At 37.0% G+C, this 24,715-nt stretch overlaps 1 protein-coding gene across 1 annotated transcript in view; it reads left to right on the forward strand.

Moving 5' to 3' along the window:
* The window catches only part of DCHS2 (dachsous cadherin-related 2), a gene marked incomplete at its 5' end in the record, with an annotated part of 124,127 nt that overhangs the window by 92,874 nt on the left and 6,538 nt on the right, over positions 1-24,715 (forward strand). The window contains 10 exons of the mRNA XM_079307168.1: positions 510-1,344; positions 2,254-2,493; positions 6,203-6,337; positions 6,584-6,793; positions 7,990-8,847; positions 13,501-13,608; positions 16,385-16,596; positions 18,056-18,207; positions 21,011-21,141; positions 22,581-22,867. Of these exons, the coding sequence (XP_079163294.1) occupies positions 510-1,344; positions 2,254-2,493; positions 6,203-6,337; positions 6,584-6,793; positions 7,990-8,847; positions 13,501-13,608; positions 16,385-16,596; positions 18,056-18,207; positions 21,011-21,141; positions 22,581-22,867 (3,168 nt within the window). The remainder of the gene's footprint in view (positions 1-509; positions 1,345-2,253; positions 2,494-6,202; positions 6,338-6,583; positions 6,794-7,989; positions 8,848-13,500; positions 13,609-16,384; positions 16,597-18,055; positions 18,208-21,010; positions 21,142-22,580; positions 22,868-24,715) is intronic.

The following is a 24,715-nucleotide window of genomic DNA, read 5'->3' on the forward strand; positions in this document are numbered from 1 at the left end:
ACCCTAAAGATGGTTAATTTTGGATCAATTGTATTAGCATATGTCAATACAGGCAAGGCAAATGCTGTTCCCACAGTTAAAGGGAGTTAAAAGACTCCTCTCCCTGAGCAATGGGAGTAACAACAGGTGATGAACTGACCCCATTCCCTGTCTCCCTGCACCCCTGGAGATGGAGGTAGAGCTGGGAGGGAGGGAAGTGGGGAGGAAGCTTTGTTTTTAAGGTCTTATTTTACCTCTCATTATCCTACTCTGATTTTGTTAGCAGTAAGTTCAGTTAATATCTCTAATTCTAATCTGTTTTGGCTGTGATGGTATTTGCTGAGTGATCTCTCCTGGTCCTTTTCTTGGCTCATGAACCTTCATTATGTTTTCTGTCCCCAGTCCAGGGGCTGAGGGGAGTGATAAAGCAGCTTTGCTGGTACCTTGCATGCAGCCAGCGCCAGCCCACTACACATTGCAATATTAATAATAACATGGGTAAATATTGCGCCTTTGTGTTTTGTTTGCAGGTGATCCCACTTCCCAATGGGAGATCTGGCTTCTCTCAAGGCTTCAAGCACTTTGTTGTACCTGAAAATTTTAAACCTACACAAATGTTGGATTCTCTGAAGGCGCCAAGTAACCATCTAGCACATAACAGGAAACTGCATTTCAGTATTGCTGAAGATGCTGATGTTAATTTTGAAATAGACAGCTTGACAGGAGAACTTTATCTTTCCAAGGAGCTTGATTATGAGACAGATTCACACTTTCTTTTGCAAGTTATTATAAAGGATTATAATAATCCCCTTCAAAATAGCACTCTCTTCCTAAGTATTGATGTAGAAGATAAGAATGATCATTCTCCATATTTTCAGGATGACTTTATAGTGATTGGCATAGAAGAAAATGTACCTGTTGGCACTCTAGTTTACACATTCAATGCAAAGGATGGAGATGGCAGTTTTCTGAACAGCAAAATAGAATATTCCTTAGAAATTAGTAACATGGGTGAAAATCAATTTCTTATTCACCCTTTGTATGGCACCTTGACCACAGCTTCTTCACTAGACAGGGAGATTACTTGTTCTGTGATCTTGACTGTGTTTGCAGAAGACCAGGCAATAAATCTGACTGATCGTCGGCTGGATTCCCTGGCTGTGAAAATTGTTATTTTAGATATCAATGACAACAGTCCCAGTTTTATGTCTTCACCTCTTTCCTATGTCATGGAGGATGTGGAGGTGGGCTTCCTTGTACACCATGTAATTGCAAAGGATCCTGATGAGGGAAGAAATGGACAAGTTACTTACCACATTCTTTCAGGCAATGAGAACAAAGCATTTGTACTGGATAAAATCACAGGTACTGTAACTTCTCTTCTCTGGGGTTTCTTGTGTTGTGATTCTCACAGTAACATTGTGAGTCCATACCGTGCAATAGTGAAATACCACATTAGTGTGGCACTCTGCCCAGGTAACTTATTGTCCTCAGGGGTGATTGCCTTGGGCAGAGCACCACACAAGCAGGGCAGTACAGCACAGAGTGTTCAAGTTCTGTGAGACTCAGCTCAGAAATTTTAGCATAACACTGTTACTGTGCTGTGTAGATGTACTGGGGCATTGCACTAAGGAAGGCAGGAAGAAAACATTTGCAGTGAAATGCTTCATTCTGATTTGCCATGATACATACTTAAAGCGTGTGCACACATGTATGTTGTGAGATGTACACATGAGGAAAGGCAAAGTTGACATCAAGGAATCTGCATTACACTGTGGGTGCAGTGTGTTCAGTGGAGGCTCAAAGTGCTGATGAATTTCATTCTTCAGCCCTCTGAAATTTTCTGGTTTCTAACTATCATGCTATGTTCTCACAAATGCAAATATCACCTTAATAACTAATATTTTCTGGTTCTTATTCTGATTTTGAATTCATTAGATGATGCCGCTGACACTGATTGTAGAGGTCTTAACTGCATATGAGTTACATGCAAAAGAAGACAAATATATTAGTTAAATTAAGTTTAAAAGTTAAACCTAAAGTTAGATTAAAAAGCAATCTCTCAGCTTCACTTGAATTTTCCATGAATCTCAATTTCCCTGGATGCCAAAGGCAGTATTTCTGGGCCAATTAGAGGGAATCACAGATAATGAGTGACTGCAAAGTACGTAAGCCTTGTAGCAGGTGATGCTATATTGAAGCTGTGAGGGATGGAACAATTAGAATCCTAACTTGGACCAGGATACTTTTAAAAACTTTTTCTCTTTAAATTAGGATTGTTAACTACAGCCCAGTTTCTAGATCGTGAGGTTCAGGAGCGCTACAGTTTGACAGTCATAGCTCTTGATGACGGCAGCCCAGCTCTCTCTGCCACACAAGTTCTAACCATCATTGTTCTTGATGTGAATGATGAGACCCCAGTATTTCTGAAGCACGTTTATGAGACTGCAGTTCATGAAAACCAAGATCCAGGGGAGTTTGTTGTAAGAGTGGAGGCTGTGGACCGAGATGCAGGTAATTTGTGTCCTTTCACTTATAATTTACTTGTGGATCAATCCAGTCTTGATGCCTTGTGTGTACAGCTGTTGTGCTTTTCACAAGGTAATGTATGACTTTTGAGTTTCAAAATACAAGTTTTGGTTCAGACTCCCAATCTTTAATTGGAGCTTGGAGGTATTCTGACTTGCAGCTCTGATGGACATATTAAATATAAAATGTGTTCTTGGTGACGCAGCATATTGTAGGTTTTTCATGAAGAGAGCCAACGTGTTCTGGTTATAAATAAAAGTACAGTATTTAACTCAAAGGTAATATCTGAGCATTTTGTTGCTCTCAATCAGAGCATTTTGGACAGTTTTAACGCAGTTCACTAGTCAAGAGTCTTGGTTTTGTAACAGAACCAGCAATTATGCACTCTTCTGACCAGAGAGGGGCACTGTCATCCAAGATTTTCCAGTTGGTTGAGATGTGAAGGGCTTGTTGAAGCCGCCTGGGATTTTAAGGAGGCTTTTATATGCTAAAGACTGTTAATGCATTGCTTTTCAAAAATACACAGAATGGATGAATAAGATGTGGGGATGGTTCGTCTCCTCAGTGAATCACATTTAAGGACTAAACCTGAGAGAGTCTGCTAAGCAACAGAAAATTCCCTCCAGTTCTTCAACTACCTGCTCTTTTGAACTGTCTAAAATGCATAGCATATGTTTCAGGTAGTCCATATGCTGGAGCAGTTGTACAAGATCTGTGTGATAAATAATAAAATCTGGAAAGAGAGTTAAATATTACAATACTGCCATCTTTGGCACAAAGGTAGTCTCAACTATGTGACTGACTTCGTTTTTACTGTAACTTCACTTTCTGTAGTTTCTTTAGAATTGTGTAAGATTGTGCTATCCTAATAGCAGATAATGGAATTTGTTAGCAGAATAATCTTCCTTATTCAGTAAGATTTGTAGTTTTAATGTGAAGCACATATTGATTACAAAAGCCTGATGTGAGCTCAATAGAGTTATTATATAGAAAAGACATTTCACCACAAGTTTGTAAAGTATTTAGAAATTAGGAATGGGTATATTATGTCTGTTATGATCCCCATAACAGCTGAGCTGTACTGCAGTCTGCCTCTGTATCTCACTCTTCAAATATTTTCTTTCTTTTGTGGATTGCAAAAAAAGAAGGTTTGGAAGATAAAGGAGACAACTGAGAATTTGCTTGAATCCTGTTCCCTCCTTTTCCATCACTTGTATTTTTTTCACATCCTGTGGGAAATACAGCAGAAAGGAAATGTCCAGAGCAGTTAGTGGGAGGGAGTTAGGGTGGATTGGAAGGGCATTCCAAATCTACTGAGTGGCTCAGTATGTGCCTGCCTGTGCAGACACTTTGGACTAGAGCACTGTGGTGGCCGATGGTTCCTTCCTGTTATTTTTTTAAAGTACATTTTCCAGTAACCACAATCCTTCTGTTGGGTCTTTTTCTCCCATTAACATGGTTTGGCCCCAAGTCGTGGGTGTGTAACAGCATTGTTTCAAATTAATATTGAAATTATGTTCATAATGTAAGAAAATTTGATTTATATAGGAGTCATAAATATAATGCTACTCTCTTATGGTTTTGGAAGACAATTTTTGAATCAGATTACTCCTGTCATGGTGTTCTCTTTTTTTGTTTGTTTTTACATGTATTTATTTTCACATACTCTTTAAATTGCAGTTCACATCCCAGTAATATTTGCATAGTTTCAATGGAGGACTTTCTCCCATCACACTTTTTTGTTCACTTCATATGTTCCCTGAGTCACCACTGGGAGGAACCAGTTACTATCAACCTTTTGTTTTATTTTCGTTTCTATTTCCTTCTCTGTGACTGGAAGAGTGTCTTTCTGGAGGGAAAATCATAAGTAAAATCACTGACTTTGGTATGGCTTTCCTTCAAATGAAAATCCCTGAAACCTTTTATTCAGCCATCTCCCTCCTCCACATTACGACCTCTGCACTTACTGCATCTCTGTGTTGCCTGATTTTGGGAGCCTTTAGGGAGCCCTTCATGCCCTCACCCTCACCCAGCTTACATCTGACATTTCAACATCAGTAAATGCAAGTGTAAAAGTTGTTAAAATTTGAAAATATGCATGTTGGAAAAATATGCATGGGAAAGCAAAGATACAAGCAGCATATTTAAGATGACTCAAGGTTTTTTCTTGAGGTAGATGAGATGAGACTTGAATTTTGATTTGGGACAGGGAGGACATTTTTTATTTCAGTTTGTAATTTCAGCCCCTAAAATGTGATCAGTGCTACTGAGTAATTAACCAGCAGGTTGGATTGAGTGAAAATGTGTTAGCTGCTCTGCTGTGGTGTGTGAATGTGTAGATTCAGCATGCTCCTCTCCTGGACAGGGCATGCAGCTTTTTCCTAATTCTACTTTACACTCCTAGCAGTTGCATATAGGAAAGGAGTCAGTATTTGGTAAATAAATGTCATTAAGATGTCAAATATCTATGTTCTTTAAGGGTTCAAAGTTTTAACTTCAGCGTTGTGTGAATAGCCAACTTGGATGGCACCCATTCTTTTTCAGCACTGGTTGTGAATAGTGTCCATTGTGGATTCTGCCAGAGAAGGCACTGGGCTGAAGCAGCTCAATTGCAGGAGGCAAGAAACTAACAGTATCAGACCTGTAGTTTTCTGGTTTTGGTTTTGTTTGTTTTTTTTCATCTGCAGCATGTTAGTGATAAAGATAGATAAATGCAGGCAGAACTATGAACAGCTTTTAAAATTTAGTTAATTTAGTTGAATGTTATCTGATATGGGCAGATCAGATAAATATATTTTTGTAGCCTTTGAAAATGTTCACCTTGATCTGTCTTCACTGATGTGATTTTTCTTCCTTCTTCTGTAAGGCTGAAAGGGTTTCTGTGAATCATTTTTCCTCCTGCTGTTATTGTATGAATATGGCCTTCCTTTGACTTAGTTTAGGTGCAAATGCATTAACAGTAGTAATTCTCTTAGTCTAATTTCCGCAGCGTTGTCAGCCACTTAACAAAGCTATTCAAAGGCAAATGAAGTCGAGCATGTTAAAAACTGTAAGCTCTGTTTTTCCTCTTGCATGAATGTTTCTCCACCTACTCTAGTGCAGATTGTCTTGTGCTTGACTGCAGCAGATGAGAACAAGCAGGCAGTGTTTGACACTGAATAGGAGTTTTAAAATTACTAGATCTGTCATGTAATTTTTCAGGTGTACCAACTGTCCCTACCCTACTAAAGGACTAATTCTGGGTGGGAAAAACACAGAATGGTTGAATGAGGGCACAGTATTCAAATCTTTCAGGTATAATGTAGGTTTAAAGGTAATTAAAGGCTAATTCAAGGTTATAATATGTGTGATGGAGATGACATTATACTTTCCTAGAGAGAATGCTAAAACTAGAATAAATATGACAGGAATTATCTTGCAACCGTTATAGGTGAGAATGTTGAGTCTCATTTCCTGTTCAACTAAGGTGGGCAACTTTGAAAAAAAGGTTTCTAAAAACTTGTACAGTTTTAGCCTATTTCCTAGAGAAAGTTGGGAAGACTGATACCCCTGCATTGTATACAAATGGTCTGATCAGGGGCTGTATGGAATTGTCATTCGGAAGAACTCGGAGGGAGAAGAAATAGACAAATAAGTAGACCTGAATGTGAGGACAGAGACTGTGTTTTACTAAGACTGCCATTCTGTTTTTAAGGGCTGAATTCCTTCCTTCAGTATGAAATCTTACCAGGAGCTGGTTATGAGAAATTCAAGATGAACTCGGACAGTGGAGAACTCGTAACAGCTGCATCACTGGACAGGGAAGCCCAGGAGGTTTTCAGTATTAAAGGTAGTAGTGTGAGATATTTATGAATGCCTCTAGAGTGGGAAGTGAATGAGTGAGTGAGGTGTTACTATCAGCATTACCTTTTTCAAACCTTCTGAATTAAATGCAATTGAGAAGACTTTCCAGCACAGAAGAGCATATACTTTTTGCATAGCACGCATAACTCTCCTACTCTGATATTATTAAAGAACATCTACTGTTGCACGCACAACCACTGAATGAAATTTGCTTTCTTTTTATTGATCGTAGTTTTGGTTCGGGACAGTGGAACCCCATCGCTGTCAAGCACAGTGACAGTAATCTTCACAGTGCTGGATGAAAATGACCACTCTCCCACATTTCTTCTTCCTGCCTCTGAGATCTTTATTCCAGAGAACCAACAGCCTTCTGTTGTTTACATTATTCGGGCTGTGGATATGGATGCTGGCAATAATGGAGCTCTAAGATACAAAATAATTGGTAAGTTACATTCCATCATTTTGTTAGTATAAATCAGGGAATATATAAGCAGCAGCATCCAAGTTTTAGACTAGTCTTAACTTTACCAGGCCTCCCTAGCTCCCATCTTGTCCACATGTTTCTTTTGTGGGGAAAAGAAAAGAAATCTTTCACCCTTTTGTCAGCACTAATAAGCACTTTCCAGGCATACTTTCATTCTGCTTTCTAGATTTGAAATAGTGCAGAAGAGAAAAACAAAAAAAATTACCAAATGCTGGAATGAGATATTAACCTTGAAGGTATAATTTTGTCCTTTTTGTTACAGTTGTAGAAGTCTGAATGTAAATGTACCCTTGAAAATATACCCAAGAATTAATTGAATTTTATTTATTTAATGCTATTTATTAAATTTTATTTCTTGAGAACTTCTTTTACCCAGCAATTAGCAGTGTCATACTTGGCTTCCATCTTGCCAAACTCTTCCTATGTCCATTATGTCAGTGTAAGCTCCATAGCTGTTCAAAGCCTCCTGTAGTATCTTTGGACAAATACAAGTTTGCTGTGTTTACTCTGGTTTGTGGCTCTCAGCAATAGCTCAAATGCAGGCAGAGATGAAAAACCAACACTTTTTTCTTTGGAGAAACAGTTACGAATTCCTTTCTTTTCTTGGTTTTAATAAGATGATCTTCTATGCCATTTAATTTAATTACCTTTGGTCTTTCTGCATGTTATAAAGTATGTATGCCATTCAGTGCTACTAAAAAGCTTTTCAGTTGTCTGCTTCATATTTATTCCCAGTGCCCCCAAATCACAACCTTGCACAGCTCTTGAATTCCAAGAGATGGAAGAGAACAAGGAGCAAGCAATTACAGTTGTCAGCAATGCTTTATAGGTTGGAAAGAGGTCACTTCATGCAGCAACATAGATGCATGAGCTTTTATAAGGTGGGCTGGTTTGGGACAAAGGATATGCATTTGGCCAAATAGCCAGTCTGCAAATTGATATGACATTCTGCATTTGCTCTCCTTGCCGCTGACTGATTTTAATGAAATACAGGTTTTAATTTGTATGAGAAATAAAATATGTGAAAGGCGCATGAGCACACCAGCTGTATGAGCAATTGGACCTTGTTATTGCAATTAGCAGAGAGCATTCACAAGGGGTTCTTTCTTAAAAATAGTTGTTTGTGATATTTTCCTTTTTTATGTGTTTGAAAGGTGGAAATGTTGGAGAATACTTCACTCTAAATAACACATCAGGCAAGCTGCTGGTCACTCATAGCTTAGACAGAGAAGACATCAGCAATTTCACTCTTGTAATTGAGTGCCATGACCTTGGCAGTCCCTCAAGAAGCTCCACTGCACAGCTCTGTGTAACAGTGTTGGATGAAAATGACCACAGCCCATTGTTTGCAGAGACCCAGTATCAAATCTCTGTGACAGAAGACCTGGAGGAAGGCTCAGCCATCCTGGACCTCTCTGCTTCTGACAAAGATGCTGGCCTGAATGGTGAAGTTATGTACTCTGTCATTGATGACACCTATGGAGCATTTGCAATCGACAGTGTCACAGGATCCATCATTACTACAAAGGCACTGGACCGGGAGACCAAGTCCCAGTACACATTTAGGGCTGTGGCAAGTGACTGTAGCACCTATTTTCCAAGGAGCACCACTGTCGGTGTTGTGGTGCACATTGATGATGTCAATGACAATGATCCCATTTTTTCACAGAATCCTATCAGGATCTTTGTGCCTGCTCAAACTGCTGTGAATGAGACAGTAGCCACTGTGAGAGCAGAGGATGCAGATCTGGGATCAAATGGAGCTATTGATTTTAATTTAATGATGGCAGAAACTCTATTTCAGATTAATGTGAAGACAGGTGACATCATTCTTCGGGAGCCTTTGGCTTCCAAGGACTTCAGCACCCAGCTGCTAGTGACAGCATCAGATCAAGGCATCGCACCTCGAACAGCCACAGCTGTGGTCATTGTCTTTACAGAAGTGCAAGTGGAGGTGATGTCATTCAGCCACAGCCTGTATGAAGCACGTGTGCCTGAGAACTGTGCAGCAGGTGGGCATGAAATCCCTCTTCTTGGAGTCGCTAATCTCCCTTCCTTTTGGAATGGTAATTGTAATGAATAGTATAGGGAAACCTTTTTTTTCTTTGCAGCAGCAGGGAAAAGCTAATGTGTATGTAACCAATATCCATTTGCCCCTTTCCAGTGCACCAGCATGAAAAAGATGCAGTGGAGGAGACATTGTCTTCAGTAGGTTCATTCATTCAGCAAAATTACGTTAACGATGGGTGGACAGAATTTACTTGTTTCACTGGGCAGTGCACACAAGCTCAGATGAGTTGAATGTTGGGAGCCAGTTGCAACCTGGCATTTCTTGTTTTCAAAATACCCTTTACATGCTGTAGTAGCTTTCCAAAATACCTTACTGAAGTTTTGGACTTTGCAGAATAAGAAGAAAGGGGAGTAGGCTGGGGCAGAGAAGGTCAAATGCTGTTGGTACATGGTCACTTGGACAGGCTTCTACAGTGTCTGTCTAGGTAGAGAGACTGCACTATGGAATTCTACCTGTAGACACACCAGCTTCAGTCACAAGGTGCTTACAGATTTATTTGGATTTGTTCTGCATATTTATCTACTTTTTATCATTCAAAAAACATTAGTAGCTATCCCTCCAACCAATTAGATGTTCTATCTTCTCCTGCAGGGTTTGGCTTTGTCCTGGTGAGGGGCAGAAAGGAATGCCATTCTCCTATTTCTGTCCACAAATCTCACTATATGTATAGCCAGATGTATATAGAGATCTGACCTGCACTATATTCTCAATTCAAACAGCTCATGAGGTTCACCTTAAACAAGTTATCTTTGTTGTAATGCAAACTTTCCTCAGTGAAACAAAAGCAGTATTCCTTTATGTCCTAATGGGTTTCTAAGACTAGTGAATTCATAGACACTGAGTAGCAACCTGTGTATTAGATTGTGAATCAGTAAATGAGAAACGTGTTAGTAATTTTGGAAAACCAATCAATATTCTTGGATGATTGCAAACAGGAGAGAGAACTAAGGGTGAGGATGGCTGTTGAAGTAATTACAGCTGCGGTTATTCAGCCATTCCCTTGTGGTTGTTTGGGACTACAACCCAAATTTTCAAACTGTCTCATTTAACAAAATGAATAAAAATCATAGCTTTATATCAATAGATAAACTACTCTTATTGTATATTTTTTTTAGTGTAGATATGTTCCTTGGTCAGGCTAGAAAAGCCAGCCCGAAATTACAGAAATACCCCAAGGAACTATGGTATCAGAATGCCATTGTGTTCTCCCATTCATTCTATAGAAATATAATTAAGATTCAATTTAAGTTGTTTTGATTAAAGGAAATTTGGCAAAGCTTCAGGGTAAACAGGAGGGTTTGATTGCATAATGTTAGTTTGTGTTTAATAATACTTCTATTTGCTAAGAAGATAAAATTATTTTAAGAATATAAGAGATTTTACCAAATACTAGTACAGTTTGTATCTGTTTATACTATATTTCTTTTTCCATAAGCATAAGTAAATGTAAAATGTTTTACATTTCAGTGGGGAAGAAAAGCATGATTGTAATTAAAACTCTCATAGAAGTTAGATTATAGGATAGATGTGATCCTGGGACCCCCTATGAATGTGAATGGTACCAGTGTATTCAGTCCAGGGAAGATTTACATTGCATACTGATTATTTGTAGAGCTGGTATTAATAAATGTGGCTTCTCTTCATAATTTTATTTCTTCCTTAACTGATGGATGGGAAAAATGTTATGTTTATTTTAAAAATAATAAAAAATGTGAATAATATAAATTATAAAATACCAAAGCCAAGGGTGCTTAGTTTTAATTTAGTCTAAACCCATCAAATGGGTAAGTGCCTCAGAAACTGGTCCTTGTGGTCACATTTCCTTTAAGTGTTTGACCTCCAAGTTTAATGACCTTCAGAAAACCCCATTTTTTTATTTTTTAAAATTTAATATTAAGTATTTAATGTCTTTAAATATTATAAACTGCATTACAGCAGGCACTTAGAAGCTAATCAATAAGTAATCAAGTAACTATGCTCTTCAAGGGGTAAGAAACCTTTATTATTTGCCCAACTTTTAGCTGTTTACTTAATAGTTCCTTGGAGACAGATTCACCAGTAAAACTTCTTGACTCCTCTATTTTCTGTTTCTGTTAGGTATCAGATATGTATCCCCTCATTCTTTAAGTCACAGAATCACAGAATGAGCAAGATTGGAAGGGACCAAATGGGTCATCTGGTCCCACCTCCCTGCTCAAGCAGGGTCATCACAGAGCACACGGCACAGGACTGTGTCCTGACAGTTCTTGAATCATTATCTCTATGCTCAGCTTTTCCTTTAATGATAATTAAGAGGTCTGAAAAAATAATGGCAGGGATGAACACAGGTTAGATGGCAGAGGATGGGTAAAAGAGACTACTATAATGAGGACTGAAGAAAGAAGAAAATGCTACAGTGATGCAGAAGCTCAGTGTGATGCTGGTGTCAGGACACATACATATATAAAAAACCCCACATATATAGAACTTATGTGTTCTGACACAGAATTCAGCAAATGTTTCGAAGCTGATTTGGCCAGGAAGGTAAATGCTTTTCACTCTGCCATGTTTTGGTTTTGAGTCTGCAGACGTAATGTTGGGATCTCAGCTGTATAAAACAGTTAGAGATACTTCCATATGCAGTCAGACTGTCTCTGATTAAACTGAAAAACCCCTGCCTTTACATATTTTACATCACTCTTCATGTCTATCAATATTTTTAACTAATTCTGAAATGCAGAGCATTTTAAACCACTCTGCTTTCTGTTCAAACCTGATCTCCCTGCTTCCTTGCTCTATCTTCAGTGCTGATACCAGCCTCAGATGTGTTTTGCAGGGAGAAAGCTCCCTTTCCCTGATTTTCCTTTGTTAAGAGCTACATAATGTGACCTCTGCTTGAGGCAGAATTGCATGTGATGGAAATGGCGAGTTCCAGCAGACGGACATTTTCTGTTGCTCTTTATCCATATAGGGCCTCTATAAATCACAACTGACCTCACACTTGGTCCTTTTTTTTTGACATTGAACTGCAAAAATTCACTGTTTGGAGGAATCATTTTCTGTGAAAGGTATCAGAACACAAGAGACTTGTTCTCTGCTAAAAAGAAGTAAACAATTCTATCTGTGTGAAAAATGTGGAGCTTAAAGGATTAGGATTTGAAGACTCAGAACAACAGTTTATTAACCTAACCGCTGAACAATAAGGATTCAAGTAGAAATGCTGCTGCTTACTTTATTTCTGGTAGTTTTTCGTTTTTAAACAAGCAAGCAAACAAAAAGGTGCAGACTGTGTTAAAAGATAAATGGGATATTCTTCAGACCTTGGGGTTTTTTTCTTATCTTTAACTCTGCTCTGAGGATGTTGTGAATGATTGCCCTTGCAGTTAACTGTAGCAAAACAAAGTTGCTTGGCAATGAAATTTCAACCTATAACCCCTTATTTTAGTTCCTAAAAAACTCAGCATTCACATATCTGTCCTTACATATTGAACAGATGGATGTTGATTCCAGAGCTTTTCTAGTAAATATCTTACAAGTATATTGACAAGTACAGAAAATTGCATGTCGAATTGGCATACTCTTGCTATTGACAGACAGATTTTGAGAGCAAATAGTAAACCCTTAATAGAAAGAGTCTGTTTTTTTAAGAAGCAATATGTAACTGCTAAAATAAAAAGTATTGGATCATTGCGATAGCAATGTTTCTCTCATTTTTTGTACTAAAGTCTTTTCCTGGGCACCCAGGACACTGAGCATGTCCTTTGTGAGATAATAAAATAACTTGTTGCCTCTAGTGCTGTTTGGAAGAGCTCAGGTTGCCTCATTCCATTGCAGCTGCATGGAATCAATTGCGATTTAAATAATTAAAAAATCAAAATCATTGTCCATATATGCTAGACAATTTCCTAAGTCACTTGAAAAGAATAATTATTTGGAGGTTTTGATAATGCCTTTTAAATTTGCTATATTTTTGTTAAATGTCATGATTCTGAGCAGGATAATTTATTGAGTTCCACATTTTCCCTTTTTTATTCAAAACAGGATTTTTATTTCATGTCTCCTGCATTCTATATTAAATTATTGGTCTTTTCATGGAATTTGGATTCTAGGTGAATTGACACATAGCTATGCACATAGTTTCATCTTTTCTTTCTCTTTGTCGAAAGATGGCGAATTGTAATTCTGAAAGATATTTAATTTAAAGTACTGTTCAAAAACTCAAATTGAATCCTGATAAATAGAGAAAAAAATGAACTTTCTGTTAATTGGTGGGTGACATGATACACCAAAAATAAAAAAAAATAGATATGACTTCAGGTAAGAGAGGATTCCAATGATTTCTGTGAGTTTGCCATTAGGAAAAGTTAAATCTCATAATTTTATTTAGGCAGGTAAAATTGTTATCAGATATGTAATTTACTGAGGAAGGAGGGATATACAGTTCTTTGTCTATGATTTGTAAGATAGGAAAATTAATGGAGAATTATTGTCTACTAAACTAATGAGCACCTAACCTAGTACACAATTGTGCATCTGCTATTAATACCAATACTATTAAATTAAAACAAAACCTTATAGGGTGGACATGATGAAAAATGTCTTATTGATTCCATAGGAAAATCACTTCTAACAGTAGAAGCCTATGAACACAAATTTACAGGAGAAGACATAAAATACAGCATCTTCAGTGACCAGGGAATATTCTCCATACATCCTGTTACAGGTACATTTTATAATTTTTTTCAAGAGTCTGTGTGTGTACTTTGGAGCATTAGAAAGTTCCTACTACAAGAACAAGGGCTAGATATCTTAAGAGTATTCCCTAGTAATAATTCTGTTACTATGAGTAGGTCATTAGTAAATCCAGGCAGTGTTGTACACCTGAAGTAAAAAGAAATTGAATACCAGTATACCTGTTTAAAACACTCAGTTCTTATTTACAATTAATCATCAGGTGCTGGGAGTTGATAAACTACTGCTTTGTGATCCAAGGTGAGATTCTGTCTTGGTTCTCATCATATAGTTTCCCAAAAACAACAAAATCCTTCAAGCACTTCTAATGTAGATGCGTTAGACTCTTGTTGATTTTAATGCTTTTTGTTTCAACCAAACCTCAACGCATTTTAAAGTCTTCTGGTTTTTTTGGTTTTTTGTGTTTTTTTGTGATTGTGTTTGTGTTCTACAGCAGTTCACCTGCTTTTCAGTCAGGAATTCCAGGAGCAGAAGAGTGGAGTGTTCCCTGTGAACATTTACATGTTCTCTTCTAAGGCTTGTGAGAGAGCACAGCTGCTCTGGTTACCTCTTATCTCCTAAACATCTGCCATAAGTTTTCCTTCTGAATAGCTCCAGTCTCTCTTTTTGGGATGGCATTGTAAGCAATTTTCTTCAGAAACAGTGTAAATAATTTGTACCCTTAATAAATAGCTTTATCCCTGAGTTTCTGAAGGCTTTAACTTCAGATTATCCTGATGTCTCCAGGCATCAAGTGGCATACCACTAAAATAATTTCTTTTAGATGAGGGGCGCTTGAAGTGCATACTTTTGATTTTCAAGTTCTTCTAATTTCACTGAAATGCAACTAGAGATATTAGCCTTAGAAAACATCTTAGACCCAGACAGGTTTTTTGCTGAGAAAGTGAATCTGTCTAATATCACCTTAAAAAAAAAAAAAAAAAAAAAAAAAAGAAAATTCAAATGGGATTTTTAAAAAATTTTTTTATCAAGCTAGGCTGAAAAATGATGCTTTGAAGAGTCTGTTTTCAGAAAAAGGAGTGGAATTTCTACAGCAGTAAACATGTCACAAGTCTTCTTTTGAGACCCTTGATCCATTGTGATTTCTTCTCTTTCCTTTCCTCTGAAGCCTTTCTTCTGTTTCTTAGAAAACATTAATTGAAGTTCAGCCATTAATGACTTTTTAAGAGCAGTGCATACATAAGCATAATCTTGACACCAGTAGTTCTCTACCCGTTGCTTCTACAGCAGAAGTATTTTGAGCTGTATCAATGCCCTGTCTGAGATAAATGTTCTGAACAGCCAAAGGTCAGCTCTACTTGCCTTTTCAAGCACTGATGTTAATTAACCACACTTTGGAGAAGACTCTCTACCACTATAATTTTTTTTTTTATACTGTAGAATTACAGAAAGTAGAGTAAGAGGTGGCTCAAAGACATGAGCTAGTCTGTCCTCTGATGCAGGAGGGGAATCAATTGTGCCAAAATCTGACAGAAATTTGTCCTGTCCTTAAAAACCATCAGGGACAGTGATTTTGCAAATTCTCTCAAAAATCTGTGAAAGTCTTGGCAGTTGGAAGGTTTTTATTCGTATTTATCTGAGTGTTTGCTGAAATGTTTAAACTTACTATTTCTTAATCTAATAGGAATAGACAAGACAAAGGCAACACCCCTATTATTTGTATATTTGAAGATTGTTGCCCTGTTTTTTCTTCAAGTGCACTTCTTAAGAATGAGCAGCTCTGGTTCTTTCACATGTTCCTCCTAGGTGGTGTACCTAAAACTTGATTATTTGTTTCATTCTTCACTTGTGCCTTTCCATTTGCTCTCTGTCATCTGGAAGTGTATTTTTTCTGCCACTGTCTGTTTTCTTTTCTGTGTAAACAGAATGTAATGTTTAAGGTATTGTGCTGAAAAGAAAACACTTTTGAAATCTTTAAGACACAGGTCCATAAACAGTAGTTAATGTTTGCTTATCCTAGTTAATAAAAAATGAAAAGCACTAGTTAGGAGAGCCACAGTTGATACATTCTTGTGATAGCCCAAGTTTGGAATAACAAGATTTGTGACATCATTACTAAAAACTCCATCTGAAACTTAATTTGAATTCTAGTGAAAATTAATATACAAATGAAGTATGTTTATGCTTAGATGTAATGGAGAATTATGGATATGTTCCTAGAACATTGTAACAATTACTACAGATTTCCAAGGACATTTCATGTTCCATGTGGAGGTGGCCAGTTGTGCCTGTTAGCTCAATAAGTCTCATTATTTGTTTATTTGTGATAGAATAACAGCTCAGAGGAGAGAACTCGCTGCATCAGAAGGAGTGAATGTTTTGCCCGTGTGTCAGTCAGATACAGAAATTGCTGCAGCTGTTGCCTGATGTGGATTTTGATGGAGGGGTAGATGTAGCCACTGTCAGATGAGGAATAAGAGTATTTTCCAACATGGCTGTCTCTCATGTTCTGAGGAGGAAGCATCATGCAGACACTTTGTCTCTATTCCTCTGCTAGTAAATTGGCTTAGTTTTAGGAAATTGCCAGGGTAGTGGTGGTTTGTGAAAACTTAACCCTCCAAGATTTATTCAGTAACAAGCATGTTGAGGTAGGTAGGAAAAGGACACAAAGGTGAGCTTGCTGGAATTCTGTCATGTTCAATGGAGGTGACCAATTATGTCAGGAATTTCATAACTGCGTTTGTACGTGTCTTTTCCTGAATGGGTGTGTCACATCTTGAGATTTTTTTTTTCTTGTAATAAACCAGGCACAATTACAGTAAAAGAGCAAAACTACCTTGATTATGAAGTAAAATGTAAAGTGCAACTTACAGTTGTGGCTGAAAATAGCTTCAATTCAGTGTTCTGTGGAGTGACAGTTTTGATTCAAGATGTGAATGACAATGCACCTAAATTTGAGCAAAGCTATTACAAAGCATCAGTATGGGAAGGCCAGAGTCCTAAAACAGACATCATACAGGTAAGTGGAAGTATATCTTCCCAAGTACAGTGCTGTAGTTAAAAAGATGTTTGGCTGATCTGTCAATCCTGATAGGTCTGTTCTGGCCCACTCTGTCTTAAATACTGGGAGTGGGGTTCTTGGTGTTGCTACTACTGTGCTTGAATATCTAAAATATGAAATTTTTTTTTTTTAGACCACATTTCAGATGAGATCATTCATTCATGTCTGTTAAGTTGAAAGAGAATTCTATGTCTTAATAACTTTGTACCTGGAATTTAAATTACCTCTTCTAAAAACTTCTATTTCTATTTTCAAGCAATTGAAAAATAGCATTCAAATCAGTGGTTCTGGTTACAATATAGGCTGTGTCTTGTATTAATGCCTCTACTGAAAGGACTGTAGCAATAAAAAGAATACTTTCTATTCATCAGACTAGTAGAGTCTAACCCAAGTGTTCAATTTAAAATCTGATGCCTAAAGAGCAGCTTGTCTTAATTTAAATGTGCAAACACTTCTTCCTCTGAATGGATCCATTCTCCCAAAATGTTTCCAGCTGCCCATGTTAGAGCAAAAGAAGACATCAGCTGGACTAGAAGAACACATAATTTCCAAGTCAGGTCACAGTGAGGGTCATGTTAGGTACAAAATATATTCCCTCTCTAGAGAATGAATAAATGAAAAGCTATGAATGCCTCCAGGGCAAAGTGATTAGAAACTGATGGACATTGTATTTAGAGAAACATATGTCCAGGAATGGAGAAAAATCACAACGCAGTCAAGCCAGATGTGTAATCAAAATTTTATGACAGAATACATTCTGTTATGTTTCCTTTATTCAATCTGACTAGTTACCTCTGCTATGTTTTGAATCCCAGACTCATGATAATGTTTGTTCAGCAACCAAAAAAATACAAAGATGACTCTTCAAAGAGTAAGAGGACTCTTTGAGAAACCTGTTCACTGCTGCTGAATGTTCCTTATTTTGTTGGCAAATCTTTTCAGATTGTCTCTGCCCTTTTTGCATTTTCTGGTTGGTATTTTTAAAAGGTAATTAATGAACTGCTCCATGAAAGCTCTGAAAGCCTAGTAGTTTAATTATTTTATCCTTCTTCTGTTTGTATAACAGCAGTACTTTAAAGGTCAGTCCTGTACCACTGAGAAAGTACATTTTGTGTGCTCAACAGGGAGAGCATTCGAACAGCAATCTAATAGTGAAATTATTACATTCAGTCCTAATGCTTTATGTAGCTGAATTTCAAATTCTTTCATGTGCAGCCTATTGCAGTTCATTGCAGTTCATGAGCAGAATTTGTGACCTTATGTGACACTCAAGCTGGGAGCAATGACGATGTTCTATTTAAATATGTGCATTCGAAGGGAAAGTAATCAGAACAGTATCTGACTGTAGTCTAAGGGTTTTCTTACTGAAATCACATTCTACTGCTTTTAATTAAGCCTCAGGTTTGCTCACAAACAGGTATTTGCAACTGACCTTGACAGTGGGCTGAATGGAGAAATTGAATATTCGGTCTTATCTGGTAATGAAAATGCAACATTTCTAATTGATTCAGCACGAGGAATTCTAGCAACTAATACAGACCTAGATTATGAAAACACTTCATCTTACAGGTTTGTATGTAAGCTTCTTGTAAAAATGCATTCTTTTTGTCCAGTTTAACTTGAGAATATTCATGTTACACATTTCAGAGTTTCTTGTTGATATCCATTACCCACAGAACCTGGATGAAAGCCAGACAGCAATAAGAACAGCACTAAAGCTGCCAATTTGTATTGTAGATTCTTGTGTACTTATCAAATTTAGAGAAAGAAATGTAGTCTAGTTTAATCAATGACAACTTTAATTGATATAAGTGTGATTATTCACTATAGAAACAATGACAATTCCTGGATTTTAGGTTATTAATGGCTGTACAGCCATTCCCTCTCAGGAAATGTTCTTTATCAAGACACAGTGAAAACACTCAAATCAAATCCAAGAAATAGAGATATGTTCTCATTTTTAATTGGTAGATAATTCAAAGTTTCTACTCAATAATGTGATAAAGACTCTTTTTAAACTGTTTCCATCTATAACTTGTCTTGCATTAAGTATTAATTTTTTCCTGTTTTTTCAGAAACTCTGAATAAATGTGGTCAAGCGGACATGACAAATTTTTTTTATGGGTCATACCATAGTTGGAATTAGAAAGCAAATAAATAATACCTTGAAAAGAAAATATAACTATACATATTCATTAACAGACCCATTTTAAGTACTGCAATCTCCAGAAAAAGTATTATTTCTGTGTATGTGTCAGTAGAAATTACTTTTTTTCCCCATCTGGTTATGGTATTAGTTAAAATATTTGTCAGTTTTCCTGTCCTGTGGGACCTCAAAGTTTTGAACATCCAATAAGAATTCTTATGAATGAGAGTAACTTGTACAAAACCACATCCAAGATGATTAGCAGAGTATGTGTGGGTTTTAAAGTATCAGGCTGATTTGATAACAATGTCCCCAAAATACTTGGTTTTAACTTAATACATGGGACACTTGATTTGGAGGTTTTTTGTTTGGTTTTTTTTTTTGTTTTTGTTTTTCACTGAATAGAAAACCATCAATTCTGATTTTCAACGATTTAAATAGCATAATACATGTTATTTGTAACTAGTACTTTTAAAAACACCTGGAATAAGTCCTTCAAAGGAAGGATGTTTGCTGTTGACGAAATGTTGAAAATGGGAGCACATTAAATCTCATCTCTCTCTTTAACCGGGAGCCTGATTTATTTCAATATCTGTGTTTAAGTTCTAGACTTTCAGTTTTACAGTTTGTTCAGGGAATCTGTATCTTCATATTCCTTCTCTCTAAAATAAGTTATTAACCTGTACATTGTTAGGGGAAAAGTGAACAGAAAAAGAAGCTTTCAAAATTATTTTCCTGTTTGATGTCAAAATGTTACTGTTGTTTTTTTTCCAATTTGCAAGGAATTGTTTATATATATGAATTAAACATTTTAATCCCCAGAAGCTGTAAGTCCCTTAAAACAGGGTTTATAATGAAAGTGTTGACAGAACCTTAATTTTAATGCCTTAGCCAAAATGCTTTTATGAGAAGGATTTTTTCCTGAAACCTTAGAAAGTGATTATTTTTAATAAAATATTGCCATATGTATACCTTACCAATATTAATTCTAGAAAAAATACACTTCTATATGGAATTTTGCATGTTCACTGATTGTATACCAACCTGCAAATTAAATAGTCTTCTGTCAGGTCAGAAACCACAAAGATAGCCAGAATAGAGCTGGTGTGATTAAGGAATGAAAACGCTGCAAGCCACAGCTTGAGTTACAGATTTGGTATTCCATGCTGTCAAGTGAATATTTAGGAGTAATATCTATTTGACAATTTTTAACTGTTATTTAGAAGAAAGAGGGAGAAATGAAGTGATTAGAAGATCTTCAGGGAGGGAAAAAAAAAATAGTGCAATATGAAAACATATGTTAATACACAAAACATTTCATTGAGATGCTTATCTTGGACTTTTTTTAAGATCACCTGTTGCATTAGGTTTAATTTTGAATTCCTGTCTGGAATCTTCCCTACTGGAAAGTGGCAAAGTCTTCCAGATAATCTCAGTTTACATTTGCTTTTCATTGTTCAGAAGCTGCTTTACATGAAGAGTAAAACTTCTATCCATGATTATCATGTTACTGCTTACCATTTTCTTTACTACATTGTTTGTGGAAATGAAGAGGTTGTTTACAGAATTTACAACCCATCTTTATACAGATGTGAAATGGAAGTGTAGAGTCAAAACTCATCTAATCTGATAGCAAGATTCTGATCCCACTAAAATCAGTGGGAACTTTGCCATTGTCAAATGGCGCACGTATTCAGGATTTTCACTCTATCACTTGCATTTATAATGTAATAGAAGGGCTACTCTGTGTCTGCAGGCATTCTGTTGAATACCATTTTGGATGCATTTTCTGAGTTCCATATCCCTTTTGTCCCTTTATAAACAATGAGGAGAGTCAAGCTCCTGGAAATGATAATTTAATACTAGAGTTTTAATTCCTGCTCTGAATTATCAACAGGATAACTGTCTCTTATTTGAAAGAGTTGTTTAACCACTTACATTTGGTATGAAATTGGTTGAAATGAGTACAGATTTACACTTCCTTTTCTTTGTATGATTTTAGTATTCTTTTGCCATGTAGAATCTCTTGGATATCATTCCTGCAAAACCAAAAAGTAAAACTGTGCAGAGTCAACCTTACAGAAAGAGAGATGGAATTTATGAGTTGCAATGAGGAACAGAAATGGTTAATCTTTGTGGATTTAAAAATTCCCTTGCTTATAATAGTGATGCATAATGTAGTGATTTCTGATCAGAAGTAACAATTAGTTCCTCCTTTAATTGTAGGTTGGTTGTACAAGCTGCTGATAGAGGAAACCCCAGGCTCTCTGCTACAAGTGTTGTGAGGATACAAGTGTTAGATGTTAATGACAATGCTCCTGTTGTCCAACCACTAGGTGAAGTGGAGGTCCCAGAAAGTAAGTGTGTTAAGCTAAGTTTTGTTAAAGCTAGGAATTCTCAGATAATGATTTAGCACTTTTGGTGATTTGTGTAACCAAACAACTGTAGTAAAAGCTATAATGGATAGCATTAAAGCTGAAATATCAAAGTAAATTGTGATCTTTTATTCTCAGAGGCATTATTTTTACTCTTTTAGACATCGTGTTTAAGAATAGTTTGGAATAAAACCACAGGCAATTCAGAAGGAGGGAAAAAAATCTGCAGAAGTGCAATTTTAATCTGTTCATTTTCAGTATTTTACTTTTCATATGTCTTCGACTTCTGCTCTTCTCCAGTAAAAATGTTTGGTGCTAAAACAAACATTGCCAGAAATGAGGCATTTTGAACTTCATTGTGATGAAAGAAATACTTCCTATAAATTTGAATGAAGTGTTAATCAAACTCTGTAGCTAGATCCAGTTGATGATCATTAAAAGAAGGACTCAGGACCGCCTGAGTTCTCATCCCAGCATACATCTTGTGTATTATGTGACATTAGCTCAACATTTGCACAGCTTGAGTTCTAAGGCTCTATTTTTCAAGTGCAGGCATGATAAATATGAAGACATTAAGGTATACAGCAGAAAAATTATAAACACCAGTACTCCTGTTAAGAAAAGATATCAAGTTTGTCTTTTCTGATATGTTTTAGTCTTTCCTAAATTTACCTGTCACTGATAATGACAAGTACAGAATTCATAGATGCACAGCAGCTGTAAACTACTGTTACTTAATTAGTTTTTTGTATTCCATTTAAGAACGCTTTACGACATGGCACAATATTTTTGAGGCTTCATGCCCCAGGCATGCAAGCAAGAAATGGTTTAGCTTCTGTTAGTTCCAGGCTTTGTAAAATGATCACTGATAGGTTCAGTTTGCAATCTCTGGTACTTTCAACTTGGCCCATGACAAAAGCTGTCTGTATCCAGTTTCTTGATTTAATAGGCTTATACCTTGATCTCTTCATATTTTTCTGCCATGTAGGTCTGTCTGAAGGCCTTGTTTCTCTTTAGTGGCCTTCTCCTTTGGAAAAGCTCCAGAATTTCATTTGGTGATTCTGCACAGATTGAGGTCTCTGCCTCAGTTAAATATTCTTGTGGCATTGTTCAGTAATTACGTGAATCCTAAATGCTTCCGGAAAACCATGTAACTTCCTGTTGCTGGTGAAGAAACTGTTATGACTATACTGGATCTGGGAAAGTCTAAAGAAAACCCAAATGCACATGCCTTTGAAGAAATCCACTACTGTTTCCATAGTTTATCTGAATATTGTGATTATTGTAAAATTTTTAAATACATCAAAACTATACAGAAAGATTACATATATCCAAGATCCTATATTACAAAATAGGCAAAATCTTCAGAAATTGTAGTATTATCTTTTAACTCTGACTTATTCTCAAAATTATTGTTTCAGATGCCCTGCCTGGTTTTATAGTGACTCAAGTGTCAGCAAGTGATGCAGACTCCAGACCAGCCCTTCAGTTTGGTTTTATTTATGATAATAGTCCTGAAATGAAATTTGCCATTGATCAACACACTGGTGTCATCATAGTGGTGGAACCATTAGATTTTGAAGAAACTGCAGTGTATACGCTGCATATCATAGTTTCAGATTCTGTGCATCAAACAGAAGCAGAACTCACCATCCTTGTTTTGGACATCAATGATAACCCTCCAGTGTTTACTCAGGATTTTTATCAGGTGGGAACACGACAAATGGACAATCAGCTTGTGGTATCTTCCATGTAGGACAATAAATAGTAGGAGTGCTTGTTCATATTTAAATTTAAATCATGTGAGCACTGAGAAGAAAGGTTGCTGCAAGCTATTTTTGAGCAGAAACAGTGCAGACCTCTTCTGGGATCCTCCAGCCCCTTCCTAAGAATTCTGTTAAAAGGACTGAGGAAACTATTCAGTTTCAATGTTTGTGGTTTCTGTCTTCAGAAGACAATTGGTGTGAATGCTAGCTGTATTCCATAAACCATGCATTCATCACTAGGGGTTACTAAGTACAATCCAATCCAATTTGGGGAGCAGGGTCCAGTGTTCAGAACTTGTTTCTTCTGAGAGAATGCTAAGCACATTGGTACCTTTATACTGGCCCTGTTACTGTGGCATGAAATTCTTCATTTTCAGTTACACAGCTCCATGAAGGTGTAGTAAATGCCCCTGTGGTAGATGATGCACATAAAGTTCATGATGTGTAATGCTGCCTTGTGGCAATGGCATCCACCTGGGGAGTGAAGGATATGAGTTTTCACCTCCCCAACATCCCGAGACTGAGGAGGGAGAGGAGGGTACAGAGCTCAGCTTTTGGACTCATGGACAAGCATTTGACCTGTTGTATTGTTTACAAGTGAAGTTGTCCACTATTGAAAACAAATCTTTTCTAGTCACTATAGGCAGCTGTGGGACATAAAGAAAAGTGGAGATTAAAAAAAGTGGAGCATATAAAAATAGAATAATTGAATCATAGAACAGTTTGACTTGCATGGGGTCTGCAAACATCATCTAGACCAAGTGCCTGACCACTTCAGGACTGACCTAAAAATAATGCATGTTGTTAAGGGCGTTGGCCAAATGCCTCTTAAACATGAAAAGGCTTGGAGCATTGACCAACACTTGAGGAAACCTGTTCCTGTATTTGACCACCCTCTACATAAAGAATGTGCAGTCTGAGCCTTAATAAAATTGCCATGGGAAATGTAAGTTGCAGAGGTTTTGTTTCCTTAGGACTTGTTAGTGTGGGGTTATACAGCTTTGGGCTAAGGCCCAAGAGAGTCTACAGCATGGATATTTCAGCCTGAGAAAGAGAAGGCTCAGACCTACTAATCAGTGTAAATACTAGTGTGAGCAAGTAGAGGTGGACAAAACAAAGAAGTCTTCTCTGTTGTGTCCAGTGACAGGACAGGAGGCAGTAGGTGCAAATGAATGTACAAGAAATTCTGTTTAACATTAGGAAACACTTTTTTGTTTTTTTCCTCTCCTTCAAACTCTAACAGTTACTAAGTACTGGCACAGGTTGTTCAGAGAGGTTGGGTAGTCTCTGTCTCTGGAGACATTCAAAAGTTAACAGTATGCAGTTGTGGCACTCTGTTTTAGAGTGACCAGGATTGCACCTCCACGTTGGAGGTGCCCAACAGCTACAGCCATTCTGCAATCCTGTGAACTGAGCTGTTTGACTTGACTTTTTGTGTGTGGTAGATGTCCTCAGAGCTAAAAATATGAGACACCACAGAAGACTTGGATTTAGTAATACTCCATTTGTAAGTCTCAGACAGTTTTAATAAAGAAATAAGTCTAAACATTTGGCTTACTAAAGAATTTTCCACCTCTGAGCATGTGCAGGCACAGTAGTTTTGTCACTTAGATACCTCTAAGACAAGCTGTAGGCACCTGTGAAACTTTTGGGTACCTGAGTGGACAGAATTTTTGTAAATTTCCCACTTAAAATCATAAATCTACATTCTGGAAAAAAAAAAGCACTATTAATACTCAAGTGATTTTTATACTTTAATTTTCCTCAACCCTCATACATGTCTGGCTTTG

Source organism: Erithacus rubecula (genome assembly GCF_903797595.1).
Source record: "Erithacus rubecula genome assembly, chromosome: 5".
Lineage (NCBI taxonomy): Eukaryota > Metazoa > Chordata > Aves > Passeriformes > Muscicapidae > Erithacus > Erithacus rubecula.